We start from the raw sequence: 18,653 nt of genomic DNA on the forward strand, positions 1-18,653 counted from the left end.
TGAAAAGTAAGTTTGATATTGAGATTATAGAAGGATCTCAGTCACTGTTAACTATGTGTTAGATCCTGTGAACCATATGGATGAGGGTGGGGGATAGGCTGGAGGGCAAGGTCCCTGGAGAAGATCCATCCCCACCACAAGGAGGGTAAATCTCAGCTTTCAAGAGTTTAAGTCATTAGGTTTATACTCGAACGAGAAGGGGTTATTTCTAAGAAAGTTGGTAGGTTTCTACCAAAAGGCTTTTGATCTACTAGTAAGACTCACGGTGTAGCAGTCAGTCAAAGATCTTAAGTGAGAGTCTGGGTTTGGGCGTCTACAACACTGAATCCTGGTTGTCGCTCAAGGTCCTGGGCGTTGCCAGGCAACTGAGGCGCCTGCGTTGCCCCAGGCAAGTGGCCCAACCCCTTTGTCTTTGCCCGCTTCCTGTCACTGGTTCACTTCCTGTCTCTGGCTAGCTTGGACTCCTGGAGTGGGGTGAGGACCTGCCCGGACGCACCCTCAAGCCAGGGGGTCCAGGCCCCAGGGGCAGGTCGGGGGGTTAGGAGTGACCGGGACATCCTGGTCCAGCTGAAGGACTGTCTCCTTTGCCACCATGAAGAAGCTTCTCACCTTCTGGAGAAGGAAGGATGAGCCTCAAGGCCCCTCCTCACACCTGCCTGTGGCCCAGGCCAGTACCCACCACCCCGCCCAGCCAGGCTACAACCTTCGAGATAAAGATTTAAAGAAACTTCACAAAGCTGTCTCGGTCGGGGATTTGGAGAAGGTGAAGGAGTACCTTCAGCTCAAGAAACGTGATGTGAATGTACGGGACAGACAGTACAGGTGACCAGACGGATGAAGGGCAGTGTGGAAGGGAAGTTGGGTCCACTGGGTCCTGTAATCAGGAGCAGGACTTGTCTGGGCTCCTTTATGGGTTGTCGCTACAGGTTTTCCACAGTGGAGAGGTCAGGTAACCACTGACAGAGGGTCACGTGCCCAAATCCAGCTTGTTATTTTGTTTAATGCTTACCTGGATATTTGAGGGCATCTGTGCCTTCCCTGATTGCCACCACTTCCCCCGCTGCATTAATCTACATCTGGCATTTCACCCTTTACCCGAACTACTGTTTTTAACTTGATACATATATATTGTCCTAAGCCATCCAAGATTTACCATATTACTAATATACTAATAGGAAAAGAGTAGAGAGACCTCTCAGAATAGTGGTTGTGAAGATTTTAATATTTTGAGACAGCAAAACAATTGACTTTAATGTGGATCTCTGATGATTTTTTTCAATTGCAGAGTCTCTTGAAAAAGTCCATCAACAACCACTTACTGCAAAAACAAAATTAATTTTATATATTAAGAAACATAGAAGTTATGTGTTTGACATTAATAACAAAATATGTACTATCTGTGCCTACCTTAAAATCTTTGGGGGCATTTTCAAGTTATAGGGTATGAAGAGCATTATTTTTCACCATAACTGGGTAACTGGAAACTATGGTTATTAAGATTTATGTCAGTTTGCTGATAGTATTATGCCCTTTGACAAAAACAGAGTTATCTAAATTTATCCAACTTTTATCCTACACCACCCCATTCAATTACTTTACAAGGTCATGGATAACCTCAAAATGACTTCATTCAGTGGTCAATTCTCAGTCTTACCTGGCTCATATCTCAGCCAAGTATCTTCCATGCCCTATAAGTTGTATTCGAAATATTGACTTGTCTTTTAGGACACTTGGTTCACCTGGCATTTCTCCTACCTCTGTGGACACTGCTTTTCAGACTCCTTTGCTGATTTCTTTTCCTCTCCCTGCCTGGTAAATATTTGAGGGCTCAGAACTTGAAATGATTCTGTCTCTTAATCTTCACTTGCCTGGTGAAGAGAGATTATCTTTAAATGTCTATATTCCAATGCCTTCCAACTTTTTATCTCGAGCCAGACCTCTTCCCTGAACTCTGGACTCATATACAAATACCTATACTTCAGTGTGGATATCTAATAGCCTGTGGTGTACTGGTAAATGTTTAATAGCAAGCTCTGAGGTGAGGGTGGGAGTGGAGCTAAGGGAGGAGAAGCCCTGATTTCAGGCTACCAGTGTGATGTCATTTAGCTTGAATAGTTCCTGAAAATTTAGTAATTGATTTGAGAGCCACTGGCTCCACCACTGACTCTTTACAAATCTCAAGCATCCCCAAACGGCACTTCCATTTTCCCTCCTTAGATCTTCATTTCTCTTTCTAGAAATCCCAAATCCTTTCTTTCAGTTGTTTGGCCAGAAACATTCTTGCCTCCTGGAGTCATTCTTGACTCTTCTCATTCTTTCATACCACCCATGTGATTTTCTTGGCTCCACCTTCAAATTGTATCTAAAATCCAACTATTTCTTGCCACCTTCACAGTTACCGTTCTAGGCAAAACCTCCATCGTATCTTAACCAAAATTGCTGCAATGGCAGGAATTTGTTTTTTGTCTTTTAACCCTTTCAATTTATTCCCAACACAGTAGTCAGAATGATCCTATAAAATGTATGTAAAATGAATCATTCCTTGCCTTAACAACTTCCCCTGGCTTTCCATCTCATTAAGGATAAAGGCCAAAGTCCTTCCAATGGCTCATTCAGCCTTATATGATATGCACTCTCACCCTATTCTCTCTCTCATCTTACATCCTATGACTCTCCCTTTCCTTCATATCCAGCTTCCCTGGCCTCCTCAGTGTTCCTCAGAAATGCCAGAAATGTTAGGACCTTTGGACTTGCTGTTCTATTTGCCTCGAGTGTTTTCCCGCCAGATACCCACATGGCTTCCTCTCTCACTTCCTTACAGTGTCTATTTAATAATCACCTTATCAACGAGGGCTTCCTTGGCAACTCTATCTATAATTATAAGTTCTCTCCTTGCTGACATTTCCTGTCCTTCTTCCCTGCCTGATTTTTCTCTTTAGCACTTAATACTGTCTGCCATGCTTTTCTATTTCAAGCTTTTTATTTACCTTTTCCACTAACATTTATGATCCATAAGAGCAGGTGTTTTTGTCTGTTTTGTTTGCTGCTGGATCCTCATCATCCAGAACCCTGCCTAGCCATAGTAAATGATTACTAAGACATTTTTATGATGAAGGTATGCATACAAACATACATAGGTATTTTTTGACTCATCATAGTTAAATTTTCCTTGAAGTGAAACCAGTTAAATATTTGATCTTCAAGGCATTTGCACAGCCTTATTAGTTCAGTAAAAAGCAATTAATATAAATTTTCTATAAAGATCAATAAGTACCTGAAGCAAATACCTTAAAAGTATATGATCTGGCATGTTCTTGGGTATTGTAACTTCTCAAAATAAGACTTATCTTAGACTTACCTTAATTTTGTGTTCTGTCATATTGATATAGAACCCCTTTGCACCTGGCCTGTGCTAATGGATATTCAAATATTGTATCTCTCTTAATTGAGAAACAGTGCGAAATAAATGTCTGCGATGGTGAAAAAAGATCTCCATTGACTAAGGTGTGTTAATTTTTTCCTTTTCAATGGAAATGCATTTGAGTTCTTCTGGTTAACTTGGGTTGGATTTCATCTTTTAAAATATAGTACCACATGTTAGTTTAATATATCCTGGATAGTAAATTGGTTACTCATTTATTCTTGTTGTATCGACAGGCAGTACAGTGCGCAAAGGAGGACTGTGCTACTATTCTTCTGGAGCATGGTGCATACCCAAATCTGGTAGATTTCGATGGCAATACTGCTCTCCATTATGCCGTCTGTGGCCACAGTGTCTCATTAGTTGAAAAATTGCTTGAACACAAAGCTAATCTTGAATATCAAAATAAGGTAGTGTATTAAAAATAACATATTTTAGAAAGCAATGGAAGAAGGTATTTATTGCAGATGATTTATGTCTGTTGAAACACATGTTATATGAAGCATGAATTTTCCAAAATGAAATTGGGGAAAAGGAGAAGGAGAATAAGATGATGAAATACTGATAAGGTTTTCTTTTTTAAAAAATCTTGGTCCATTTCATGTTAGACTATAATGCTGACCTCCAAAACAGCATTATGTTTAACAATGATAACTGTTCAAAGGCTTATATCAAATGAGAAATATCTGATTTCCCTAGAAGTGGATATTGGTTAAAAATCATAAGCCTACATTTTTTTCCTGTCTTATTTATATACTCATAGATAATGAAAATGGGGTTGACATAGAAAATCACTTACTATACTAAAAGTAATCCAACTCTCCTATAGAGATGAGGGGTTTTGTTTGTTTGTTTTTGTTTGTTTTTTTAAAAAAAAAAAAAGCTTCTTAACACTTAAGTTCACTGATATTTTGTCTCCATGACAGCCCAGAATAAATGCCCAGGCTTGGAAGTTTAAATGAAATTCTGTGGAAACTGAAGCGTAATATTATTACATGTGAATTGATGGTTTGTAATATTTACATTAAATACTAGGTGCTTATCACTTAAATACTCCAGACTTCTCTTGCCCACAATTTGAATTAAGCCTAAAGTAGAAACTTTAATTTTAATTTTTAGTGACCCAACTCCAGTTTGTTTTCTTGGTCTCTGAAATCATATTTTGTTATATATCAAAACCTTTTCAAAATTAAAGTATATATTCAGAGGTTTCTTATTAACACACTTATCTTTTATTTTTATTTGTCTTTTATTTTATTTATATCTAAGTTAACATATAGTGTAATAATGGTTTCAGGAGTAGAATTTAGTGATTCATCACTTATACGTAACACCCAGTGCTAATCCCAACAAGGGTTCTGCATAATGCCCATCACCCATTTAGCCCATCCTCCCACCCAGTATCCCTCCAGCAAGCCCTCAGTTTGTTCTCTGTATTTAAGAGTCTCTTATGGTTTGCCTCCCTCTGTTTTTATATTATTTTTCCTTCCCTTCCCCTATATTCATCTGTTGTGTTTCTTAAATTCCACATATGAATGAAATCATACGATATTTATCTTTGACTGACTTATTTCACTTAGCCTAATACATTCTAGTTCCAGCCACGTTGTTGCAGATGGCAAGATTTCATTCTTTTTGATCACAAGTAATATGCCATTGTATATACACACCATATCTTCTTTATCTATTTGTCAGTCAATGGACATTTAGGCTCTTTGCATAATTCAGCCATTGTTGATAGTGCTGCCATAAACATTGGGGTGCATGTGCCCCTTTGAATCAGCATTTTTGTATCCTTTGGATGAATACCTAGTAGTGCAATTGCTGGGTCATATGATAACTATATTTTTAATTTTTTGAGGAACCGCATACTGTTTTTCAGAGTAGCTGCACCAGTTTGCATTCCCACCAGCAGTGCAAAAGAAATCCTCTTTATCCATATCCTCGCTAATGTCTGTTTTCTGAGTTGTTAATTTTAGCCATTCTGACAGGTGTGAGGTGGTAACACACTTATATTTTAAATTAAACCTAAATCTAAAATGTATATAATAAAATACATAAAATATTAGTACCATAGTTTAAATAATCATTTTGAAATAAAATTTTCAGGATGGGTATACTCCACTTTTACTTGCCGTTACTGAAAATAATGCAGAAATGGTAGAATATCTTCTGAAGAAAGGGGCAGATGTGAATGCTTCAGATAAGAATCAAAGGTATAATACATTCTAAATAAGAGCATATAACTCTAGCTACTTAATAAGATGATATGTGTGTGTGTGTGTGTGTGTGTGTGTGTGTGTGTGTTTATATATATATTTGTGCCTATATGTTTATGCATTTTGTGATATTGATAAAAGATCTGGGCATTTATTTTGGGCAAATTACCTAGATCCCAGGATCTGTTTTTTTCTGTAAAATCAAACAGTTGGGCCAGATTAGTAGGTGGTGGTGGTGGTAGTGGTTGTTGTTGTTGTTATTATTATTGTTATTATTATTATATTACTTATAACATTAGAATTAGGATCTTACACAGAACTCAATCTCTAAGTTCTAGATGCTGTAGTTAAATGAGGCAGAGGACCCAGAACCCCAGAACCCCAGACATGCCCCTCCCTAGCATTTTGAGATTTTTGAGATTTGGGTTCCAGGGAGCAGGGATTGAAAACCTTTGAGCTAGCTGCTTCCTAGAGACTCTTCTATCTTTAGACTCCATGATATAATCTGTGATTGATAAACCTTTTCGAGTAGATCTGCTCCAGTTTTTACATTCTTGCCCTGATTCTTTTCCTGATAGAGATTCTACATTTGAACAGTACATTTAGAAGACTAACGTTTAAAAAATGTACAAGACATGTCTAAGACCCATAAATACACATTTATGTATCTCTCTCGCTCCAGAACAGCCCTTATGATTGCTCTAAGTGATGAACCAACAAATTTAGTCAGTCTTCTTCTTCAGCAAGAAGTGAACCTATCTTCCCAAGATATTTATGGATTCACAGCTGAGGACTATGCTTCCTTTAATGGTTTTACTGTGTAAGTGGTACTTCATATCTTTTAACAGTTGTATGGGATTTGATCATAAGAACCATGAGCCCCCAAAGTAAAAAGCTGGAATGGGCTCTGCAGTGGGGGTAACCATATTAGGAACTCTGGTCCCAGGGACCCGGGGATCCTTGATTTCACCTGGTTGTGGGATCCAGTCAATATAAGAACTATAAGTGGGCCAAGTGTACAGCTTCACTCCCAGTGGTATGGGAATTTGAAGTCTGTCAGGACAGTGATTTCAGCAACTAGTGACATAGCCAATAATAAAACATCTGTGTAAAAGCGTTGGGCAAAAGATGATTAATCTACACAAGCCTCTTTCAATGTTTTTATGCATTAGTAATATAAATATTTTATTCAAGCTTTGAATATTGTTGTTATGTCAGCTAACTTTAGTTTGATAAGTTTTCAGAATTCTCATTAACCTATATATTCTCATTAATCTAAAAGACAAAACTTTTGAGATAATGGGGGAAGATGGTGGCATAGGCTGATGCTGGGCTCACCTTGTCCTGCTGATCACTTAGATTCCACCCACATCTGCCTAAATAACCCAGAAAACTGCCAGAACACTACCAGAACAGACTCTCTGGAGCCAAGCATAGACAAGAGGCCCACGAAAGAGGGTAGGAAGGGCGGAGAGGCAGTGTGCACTACCCGGACTGGTGGGAGGGAGCTGGGGCAGTCGAGGGGCAGCCCGCCTGGCAAGGCAGAGCCCCCGAGTGTGACTTGCAAAAGCAGAGGGGCTGGACTCTGTGAGTTCTGACAGCCAGTGGGACTTAACATCTGGAATGTTAAAAGTCAACAGCTCTGCTCAGAGAGCAGATTTCAAAAGAAATCGGGTCTGACTGAGGCCCACCCACCAACACAAGTTACTCTAGATAGCACAGGGGAAGTGCCCTGAAGTTTGGCACCACCCCAGGGACTAACCAAAATGACAAAACAGAACTCTCCTTAAAAGAAACTCCAGGGTGTAGTGAAACCGAATGAATTGATCAAAAATGATTTAAGCAATATAACGGAATAAGAATTTAGAATAATAGTCATAAAATTAATCGCTGGGCTTGAAAAAAGTCTAGAGGACAACAGAATCTATTGCTACAGAGATCAAGGGACTAAGAAATAATCATGAGGAGCTAAAAAAAATGCTATAAATGAGGTGCAAAATAAAATGGAGGCGACCATAGTTCGGACTGAAGAGACAGAGGAGGGAAGAGGTAAATTAGAAGATAAAATTATAGAAAAAGAGGAAGCTGAGAAAAAGAGAGATGAAAAAATCCAGGAATATGAGGGGAGAATTAGAGAACTAAGTGATGCAATCAAATGCAACAATATCCGTATCATAGGAATTCCAGAAAAGGAAGAGAGAGAAAGGGGCTGAAGGTGTACTTGAACAAGCCAGAGCTGAGAACTTCCCTGATCTGGGGAAGGAAAAAGGCATTGAAATCCAAGAGGCACAGAGAACTCCCTTTAGACATAACTTGAATCGATCTTCTGCATGACATATCATAGTGAAAATGGCAAAATACAAGGATAAAGAGAAAATTCTGAAAGCTAGGGATAAACAGACTCTAACTTACAAAGGGAGACCCATAAGACTAGTGGCAGACCTATCTACTGAAACTTGGCAGGCCAGAAAGGAATGGCAGCAAATCTTCAATGTAATGAACAGAAAAAAATATGCAGCCAAGAATTCTTTATCCAGCAAGTCTGTCATTCAGAATAGAAGGAGACATAAAGGTTTTCCCAAACAAACAAAAACTGAAGGAATTCATCACCACTAAACCAGCCCTACAAGAGATCCTAAGGGGGATACTGTGAGTGAAATGTTGCAAGGACCACAAAGTACCAGAGACATCACTACAAGCATGAAACCTACACACATCACAATGACTCTAAACCCATATCTTTCTATAATAACACTGAATGTAAATGGACTAAATGCTCCAACCAAAAGACTTACGGTATAAGAATGGATAAAAAAAACAAGACCCATCAATTTGCTGTCTACTAGAGACTCATTTTAGACCTGAGGACACCTTCAGATTGAAAGTGAGGGGATGGAGAACTATGTATCATGCTACTGGAAGTCAAAAGAAAGCTGGAATAGCCATACTTATATCAGACAAACTAGACTTTAAATTAAAGGCTGTAACAAGAGATGAAGAAAGGCATTATATAATAATTACAGGGGTCTATCCATGAGGAAGAGCTAGCAATTATAAATGTCTATGCACCAAATATGGGAGCCCCCAAATATATAAAACAATCACAAACATAAGCAACCTTATTGATAAGAATGTGATAATTGCAGGGAACTTTAATACCCCACTTACAACAGTGGATAGATCATCTAGACCCACGGTCAATGCAGAAACAAGGGCCCTGAATGCTACATTGGATCAGATGGACTTGACAGATATATTTAGAACTCTGCATCCCAAAGCAACAGAATATACTTTCTTCTCGAATGCACATGGAACATTCTCCAAGATAGATCACATACTTAGTCACAAAACAGCCCTTCATAAGTATAAAAGAATTGAGATCATACCATGCACACTTTCAGACCACAATGCTATGAAACTTGAAATCAACCACAGGAAAAAGTCTGGAAAACCTCCAAAAGCATGGAGGTTAAAGAACACCCTACTAAAGAATGAATGGGTCAACCAGGCAATTAGAGAAGAAATTAAAAAAATATATGGAAACAAATGAAAATGAAAATACAACAATCCAAATGCTTTGGGATGCAGTGAAGGCAGTACTGAGAGGAAAATGCATTGCAATCCAGGCCTATCCCAAGGAACAAGAAAATCCCAAATACAAAATCTAACAGCACACCTAAAGGAACTAGAAGCAGAACAGCAAAGACACCCAAAACCCAGCAGAAGGAGAGAAATAATAGATATCAGAGCAGAAATAAACAATATAGAATCTAAAAACACTGTAGAGCAGATCAATGAAACCAAGAGTTGGTTTTTTGAAAACATAAATAAAATTGATAAGCCTCTAGCCAGGCTTCTCAAAAAGAAAAGGGAGATGACCCAAATAGATAAAATCATGAATGAAAAATGGAATGATTATAACCAGTCCCTCAGAAATACAAGCAATTATCTGGGAATACATTGAAAGAGTATATATCAACAAACTGGACAGCCTGGAAGAAATGGACAAATTCTTAAGCACCCACACATTTCCCAAATTCAAACAGGAAGAAATAGAAACCTTGAACAGACCCATAACCAACAAAGACATTGAATCAGTTATTAAGAATCTCCCAACAGAGTCCAGGACCAGATGGCTTCCCTGGGGAATTCTACCAGACATTTAAAGCAGAGACAATACCTATCCTTCTCAAGCTGTTCCAAAAAATAGAAAGGGAAGGAAAAATCCAGATTCATTCTATGAAGCCAGCATTACTTGATTTAGGATTTGATCCTAAACCAGACAGAGACCCAGCAAAAAAAAAAAGAACTACAGGCCAATATCCCTGATGAATATGGATGCAAAAATTCTCAATAAGATACTAGCAAGTCGAATTCAACAGCATATAAAAAGAATTATTCACCATGATCAAGTGGGATTCATTCCTGGGCTGCAGGACTGGTTCAACATTTGCAAATCAATCAGTGTGATACATCACATTAATAAAAGAAAAGAAAAGAACCATATGATCCTGTCAATTGATGTGGAAAAAGTATTTGACAAAATTCAGCACTCTTTCTTAATAAAAACCCTCGAGAGAGTCGGGATAGAAGGAACATACTTAAACATCATAAAAGCCATTTATGAAAAGCCCACAGCTAATATCATCCTCAATGGGGAAAAACTGAGAGCTTTCCCCTTGAGATCAGGAACACTACAGGGATGTCCACTCTCACCACTGTTGTTGAACATAGTGTTGGAAGTGCTAGCATCAGCAATCAGACAACAAAAGGAAATCAAAGGCATCAAAATTGGCAAAGATGAAGTCAAGGTTTCACTTTTTGCAGATGACAAGATATTATACATGGAAAACCTGATAGACTTCACCAAAAGTCTCCTAGAACTGATACATGAATTCAGCAAAGTTGTAGGATACAAAATCAATGTACAGAAATCAGTTGCATTCTTATACACTAATGAGGAAGCAACAGAAAGACAAATAAAGAAACTGATCCCATTCACAATTGCACCAAGAAGCATAAAATACCTAGGAATAAATCTAACCAAAGATGTAAAAGATCTGTATGCTGAAAACTATAGAAAGCTGATGAAGGAAATTGAAGAAGATATAAAGACATGGAAGAACATTCCATGCTCATGGATTGTAAGAATAAATATTGTTAAAATGTCAATACTACCCAAAGCTATCTACACATTCAATGCAATCCCAATCAAAATGCACCAGCATTCTTCTCGAAGCTAGAACAAGCAATCCTAAAATTTGTATGGAACCACAAAAGATCCCAAATAGCCAAAGTAATTTTGAAGAAGAAGACCAAAGCAGGGGGCATCACAATCCCAGACTTTAGCCTCTACTAGCTGTAATCAGCCTTAGAGGCTTTAGCCTCTAAAGCTGTAATCATCAAGACAGCATGGTATTGGCACAAAAACAGACACATAGTCCAATAGAATAGAATAGAAACCCCAGAATTAGACCCACAAATGTATGGCCAATTAATTTTTGACAAAGCAGGAAAGAATATCCAATGGAAAAAAGACCGTCTCTTTAACAAATGGTGCTGGGAGAACTGGACAGCAACATGCAGAAGGATGAACCTAGACCACTTTCTTAAACCATTCATAAAAACAAACTCAAAATGGATAAAGGACCTGAATGTGAGACAGGAAACCATCAAAACCCTAGAGGAGAAAGCAGGAAAAGACCTCTCTGACTTCAGGGGCAGCAATTTCTTACTTGACACATCCCCAAAGGCAAGGGAAGTAAATGCAAAAATGAACTATTGGGACCTCATGAAGAAAAAGACCTTCTGCACTGCAAAGGAAACAATCAACAAAACTAAAAGGCAACCAACGGAATGGGAAAAGATATTTGCAAATGACATATCGGACAAAGGGCTAGTAGCCAAAATCTATAAAGAACTCACCAAACTCCACACTCAAAAAACAAATAATCCAGTGAAGAAATGGGCAGAAAACATGGATAGACACTTCTCTATAGAAGACATCCAGATGGCCAACAGGCACATGAGAAGATGCTCAATGTCGCTCCTCATCAGGGAAATATAAATCAAAACCACTCTCAGATACCACCTCACGCCAGTCAGGGTGGCTAAAATGAGCAAATCAGGAGACTATAGATGCTGGTGAGGATGTGGAGAAACAGGAACCCTCTTGCACTGTTGGTGGGAATGCAAACTGGTGCAGCCACTCTGGAAAACAGTGTGGAGGTTCCTCAAAAAATTAAAAAAAGATCTACCCTATGCCCCAGCAATAGCACTGCTAGGAATTTCCCCAAGGGATACAGGAGTGCTGATGCATAGGGGCACTTGTACCCCAATGTTAATAGCAGCACTCTCAACAATAGCCAAATTATGGAAAGAGCCTAAATGTCCATCAACTGATGAATGGATAGAGAAATTGTGGTTTATATACACAATGGAATACTACTTGGGAATGAGAAAGAATGAAATCTGGCCTTTTGTAGCAACATGGATGGAACTGGAGAGTGTTATTTATGCTAAGTGAAATAAGTCCTAAAGAGGAAGACAGATACAATATGTTTTCACTCTTATGTGGATCCTGAGAAACTTAACAGAAGACCATGGGGGAGGGGGAGGAAAAAAAAAAAGTTTAGAAAGGGATGGAGCCAAAACATAACAGACTCTTGAAAACTGAGAACAAACTGAGGGTTGATGGGGGGTGAGAGGGAAGGGTGGGTGGGTGATGGGTATTGAGGAGGGCACCTGTTGGGATGAGCACTGGGTGTTGTATGGAAACCAATTTGACGATAAATTTCATATTAAATAAATAAATAAAAGACAAAACTTATCATGTATGAATATGCATTTCTAAATTTTAATAGTCAATGAGAGGGGCACCTGGGTTGCTCAGTCAATTGAGTGTCCGACTCTTGATTTCATCTCAGGTCGTTATCCCAGACTTGTGGGCTCAAGCCCTGTGTCTGGCTCCATGCTGAGCATGGAGCCTGCTATGTATTCTCTCTCTCTCTGTGTGCCCCTCTCCCCAGATCACACACTTTCTCTCTCCTTCTCTCTAAAATAAAAAAAATTAAAAAAAAAAGTCAATGAGGAAGTGAGATGCAATGAACAGAAATTTACTTTATAGCTAATGAAATTAAACAATATACAGGATATTTTCCTTATAATTTCATTTTAAGATAAAATTTTAATTTTACATAGACATTTTTTTCTAGTTTACTGTTTTCTTATTTTTCTTCCACCTACTTATTCACATTTTAGTAATACATTTTAACCATTAATTCCATATGAGCATCTTAGGAGTGGTGGAAAAAGGAGAGAGAGAAGTAAATATATATATATATAATTATATATATATTTATTTATATATTTATATGTATATTATATACATATATACATATACGTGTATATTATATACATATATATACATGTATATTATATACATATAATATACATGTATATATATGTATATAATATACACGTATATGTATACATGTATACATACATATATGTATATATGTATGTATACATGTATATAATATATATATATTATATATATTATATAATTATAATATAATATATAATATATATATGTATGTATGTATATATGTATATAATATACATATTTGTATATTTTGTATATTTGTATATATACATATACACATATACGTATACACATATATGTGTATATGTATATATATACATATATATGTATATATATACATACACATATACATATGTATATATACATATATACATATATATATGTATATAATATACATATTTGTACATTTTGTATATTTGTGTATATACATATATACAAATATATATATTATACATATATATTATTTATATGTATATTATATGTATATTTATATTTATATTATATATTATATATATAAATATTTACTCAGATGTTTATTTTTAAAGCCTAAATTGAACTTTAGAAAGTAAATATATGAAATTACATATATGAACCATAATTGAATATAATACTTTCTTTGCAATATTGGACATGTGTACCATGTTTTACCTTGGTTTAAGCAAACCATATGTAGAAAAATTTAAATAAAGAGAAAAATTAACTGATGAATATCTATTCTATAAAAGGATTCTTTTTTATAAAAAGAATTCCTGTTACTTTTAAATAGGGAATTTTCGGGGCGCCTGGGTGGCGCAGTCGGTTAAGCGTCCGACTTCAGCCAGGTCACGATCTCGCGGTCCGTGAGTTCGAGCCCCGCGTCAGGCTCTGGGCTGATGGCTCGGAGCCTGGAGCCTGTTTCTGATTCTGTGTCTCCCTCTCTATCTGCCGCTCCCCCGTTCATGCTCTGTCTCCCTCTGTCCCAAAAATAAAATTAAAAACGTTGAAAAAAAAAATTTTAAATAGGGAATTTTCCTCATCATTTAAAAAGTTTGGGTAAATGCAATTAGGATATATATATATGTATGTTTAAAATATACATTAGTCTAAAAACAATACTTATATATCTAAAATAACTTGTTTGCATCTGTAAATCTTGTGAAGCTCTTATTGGCTAGTTCGATGGGAAGGAAATCTTACCATCTTCATTCATCTCCCCCAAATGGTTTTGCAGAACATTCTTTTTGTAGTTTACTCCATCATTAATTTCAGAATAAATAGAAGCATGTTGACCATGGAATATTATCCTCTCAATTTTATTTTAATATGTTCACTATTTAAAATTCTAAGCATTACATCATTTCTTTTTTTTCAGAGAGGTAAAAGGGAAGAGAGGTAATTTCCTAATGATGAAGCAATTACCTTTAGGATGTGGGAACTATGAGCATTCAATAAAAATTGCAAATAACTTCTAAGTTGCAATCGAATTCTCCCTGTCCTCTTTTCTGCTTTTATTCCTCTTTTTCAGTGGGAACTAAGCTCTCTGTAATTGTGACTTTTGTTGTTTAAATAGTTGTTGCCTATCTACGGTATTTAGCGCATGGCTTCTGCTTATTGGTATCACTAGTTAGCTCTCTTCTTGGTGCACATCTATGGCTTAGTAAAAGTAGAAGCATAGAGTATGCTTTTCATATAGTTTTTTTTTTTTTTTTAAAAACTAAGCGAGACTGTCAAATGAGAGAATTATATTTAGCTATTTATTTTACAATTGGCTTTAACTCACATTGGCACATTCATTTCACTGAAATTGTGAAACCATATGTCTATTAATGAATAACTAGGTCGGCTCTTTTCAGGCATGGAGAAAAGATTTATTACCTTCTGGATATGTTTCAGTCAGTCCCTGAATTAATTGTCTTCACTTTGTCAATTTACTGTTAAGCCCAAGTCTGATGAGTTGAATTGTGTCCTACCTCTACCCCACACCCCCCCAACCCCCCACAAATCATGTCCTAACCCCTAGTATCTCACAATCTGGATGATTGTATTTGGAGAGAGGGCTTTTAAAGAAATGTTAAATTAAAATTATTGTGCTGTAGGGTGGGTCCTAATCCAGTTTGACTGGAGTTCTTATAAGAAAAGGACATTAAGACATAGAGACAAGAATGGTGCTTGCTGTCAGAGGGGCAACTTTTAGCAAGAGCACAGTCATCTGTTAGCCAAGGAGAGAAGTCTGGAACAGATCTTCCCCTTACAGCCCTCAGTAGAAACCAACCTTGATCTTGGACTTCCAGCTTCCAAAACTATGAGACAATAATGTAAATACCACCAAGTCTGTGGTATTTTGTTACAGCAGCCCTAGCAAACTAATACACCAACTATAATCTAAAGCTACTTTTTATATCTTGCTTATGGTTTATTTTGAGAGCAGGAAGTAAAGAAGAAACAGAGAATGGGAGTATGAGAAATAAAAATGGTGTCTGTTAATGGAGTTGGCTTAAAAGGAGGCTTCAGGTAAGCAGTGAATGTATAGCATATTTAAGAAGGCATTAGCTAATGTCTAAAGTTTTGATTTGGTGATTATATATTATGAATTTAATTGACTATGAATTCTGGAATTTATATATATTTTCTCTTTGTTGATAGATATTATCAATTAATTGCCAGTTATGGAAAGGGGAAGAAAGTTAAACAGGTATCTAACTCTAAAGATACAATCTTGGACACTACATTTGATACAGAAGAACTGAAGGAAGGTAAGAAGATACAAACTGAACAAGTAGTTTTCCTTAATGGTTTTCATTTGTTTGCTTTTTAGGAAGGGATACAGCCTTATCAAATAACATTTAAATTTGAAATAGAAGTTCTCCTATTTTGAAATATTAAATATTTTTTAAAACTGTTCTTAAGAAAATTTGTAATTAAAATATTCTGATGTGTTGGCTAAAAATGTAAAGAGAAACTGAATGATTAAGATAATTTTTATTCGTAGTCTAGTTATAAAAAAACAAAATGTGACTAGTTGTAATAATGATGACTAGTTATAAAAAACAAATCTTTAAATAAATATAAAACTATTAGTAAATTTTAAATTTTATTCTAAAAATGCATCAGGTAGGGGCGCCTGGGTGGCGCAGTCGGTTAAGCGTCCGACTTCAGCCAGGTCACGATCTCGCGGTCCGTGAGTTCGAGCCCCGCGTCAGGCTCTGGGCTGATGGCTCAGAGCCTGGAGCCTGTTTCCGATTCTGTGTCTCCCTCTCTCTCTGCCCCTCCCCCGTTCATGCTCTGTCTCTCTCTGTCCCAAAAATTAAAAAAAAAAAAAAAAAACGTTGAAAAAAAAAAAAATTAAAAAAAAATAAATAAATAAAAATGCATCAGGTAAATACATTTGAAAATTTTTAATATAATATCTATCTAATATCACATAAAACTTAAAATTAGGTAACAGTATTTGTGAAGAATTGAAAATACCGTGCATCTATGAAAATGATTTTTGGTTCTTATTTTTAAAAAACAACAAACATACATAGTTTTGGGATTTTTTTGTTTTTTTGTTATTGGTTTTTGTTTTATTGGTCGATATGTCATACTTTGACTTTTTTTAATCAGATGACATAAAAATTTTTAGTTATTCTCTGTATTCACCAATAGCCACACTCCTCCCTTTCCCTTCACCTATAGTATAAAAAAGAAGAAAAATAAAAGAAAACTTAAGGCAGAGAGGGAACCTGATGGCAATAGGTGGTCCCATTACTGTCACAACTATTCAAACACTCTTTCTCCATCACCTCAAATCTAAAGTATCTAAGTTATGATACTTAGAGCAGTGTGTGGTCCTACTGCCTCTAGGTGAGAGAATTTCCCTGAATTTTCCTTATAACTTAATGTCACACACTCAAGAAATTTTGTTTCTTTGGACCCTTGTTCTTCATCCTAATGTGCTCCTCTCCTACCCTCTCTCTATCTTTTTTATAATGTTCACATAGCTGTAAGAAGTAAGGAATTTCTGTGATTTACACTTCATTTCTTTAGGGAAATAAAGCAGTAGAAACTTAGAAATACCACTCTTATATTTTGAGTATCTCCTGAGGCTACACAATTAAAAACACCCCTCCCCCCACATCCTTCTATCAATGGCAATACATGTTACAGTTTTTAGTGAAATGTTAATCTTTATGTCTTGAAGCATAATGGAGATATTAGGTCAAGAAAATTGCCAAAAGACATTACAAAAGATGGTGAACTTTAAAGTTTGTATTTCTGTCAGATTCAAATGGGGTCATTTAATTATGCATTTTTAAAAAGGACCATGAAATAAAGAAATATTATAATTATAGTATATAAATTATAATTGTTTTGTAGCTGAGCCATAGACTTTAAGAAATATACTTGGGAATGAAAATATCTGAACATAAATGAAGACATTACAAATATTACTTGTTTTCTAGACATGTAACCTCATTTCTACAAATCCTTTGCTGCTGCCTTGAATTAGAAAATCATTTTGAAAGAACAACTAAATGAACTGTCACAGCATTTCACTGACTACTCATTTGAAGAAAAGTTTGTTAAACAGAGCAGTTTTCGCCTTAGAAGATGTGAAGAAGTTTCAAAAGACAAACATCTATATCATGAACTGTCAGTTGAAAGGATACAATTTGTGTTCAGCTTATAGGCAGAAAAAAATCTTTTTAGTCATAGTTTTGAATGGGATATTCATAAGGGGAAGCTTTGCAATATATTGTGTTAGGTGTGCAGTAGAGCATTTAAATAAAGCAAAAACGAAGAAATAACTGATGTATAAAAATAGAGGAAATTGCAGCTATAGAGGAAGAAATGATAAATAATCCTGTGTAAATGGAAATTCTCTCCTATTTACAAGTACTTTCACTAACAAAACCTTCTTTTTTAATTTTTGAGAAATAATGCAATAATACATATCATGAAAATTTGGGTATTACAGAAAAAAAAATAAGAAAATGAATCACCCATAGTGTCATCACCCAAACAAAATATCTGTTCATTTTTGGCATGTTTTGTAGTCTTTTAAAATCTGCTTGACTTTTTTTTTTTCCTCAAAGGGAATTTACAGTTTTACATTTTTCTTTTTAAAAGCAATACCTACTACATAGTTTTCACTGTGTTCCATGTCCTACCTCCAACACATCCATCACAGTGTAGCTTCAGGGTTCTTCCCTGGAAGACTCTTCCTTGAGTTGTCTGCTGGGACGCTTCCTCACCTCATATGGGACATCAATGAAGTCTTCTCTGGCTGCCTGGCCATTCTGTCACTTACAATGTTTTAGTATCTATTCCTCTCCCCCTTGCCTTTTGGATTGCAAGATCTGTGAGACCTTGAACTTTTGGTTCATAGTAAATCCTCACCACTTGTAAAATGTCTGGTGATAGGAAATATTCAGTTGCCAAATACAGGCATACCTCATTTTATTGCACTTTGCTTCATTGCACTTTGGAAATATTTTTTTGCAACTAGAAGGTTTGTGGTAACCCTGCATCAAACAAGTCTGTCAGCACCATTTTTCCTGCAGAGTTTGCCTACTTCATGTTTCTATGTCACATTTTGGTAATTTTCGTATTTCAAACTTTTTCATTATTATTGTATTTGTTATGGTGATGCGATCAGTAATTTTTG

General features: G+C 36.3%; 1 protein-coding gene across 1 annotated transcript; it reads left to right on the top strand.

The window, feature by feature from the left end:
- The first annotated feature begins 419 nt into the window (after positions 1–419).
- On the top strand, positions 420–18,640 carry ANKRD7 (ankyrin repeat domain 7). The gene is made up of 7 exons (XM_058724486.1): positions 420–822; positions 3,390–3,504; positions 3,658–3,831; positions 5,531–5,637; positions 6,323–6,460; positions 15,647–15,756; positions 17,449–18,640. Exons 1-7 carry the CDS (start codon positions 593–595, stop codon positions 17,454–17,456), a joined length of 882 nt encoding a protein of 293 aa, XP_058580469.1. The 5' UTR covers positions 420–592; the 3' UTR covers positions 17,457–18,640.
- The last annotated feature ends 13 nt before the right edge of the window (positions 18,641–18,653 follow it).

The sequence above is a fragment of the Neofelis nebulosa genome, chromosome 4 (assembly GCF_028018385.1).
Source record: "Neofelis nebulosa isolate mNeoNeb1 chromosome 4, mNeoNeb1.pri, whole genome shotgun sequence".
In the NCBI taxonomy this organism is placed as follows: domain Eukaryota; kingdom Metazoa; phylum Chordata; class Mammalia; order Carnivora; family Felidae; genus Neofelis; species Neofelis nebulosa.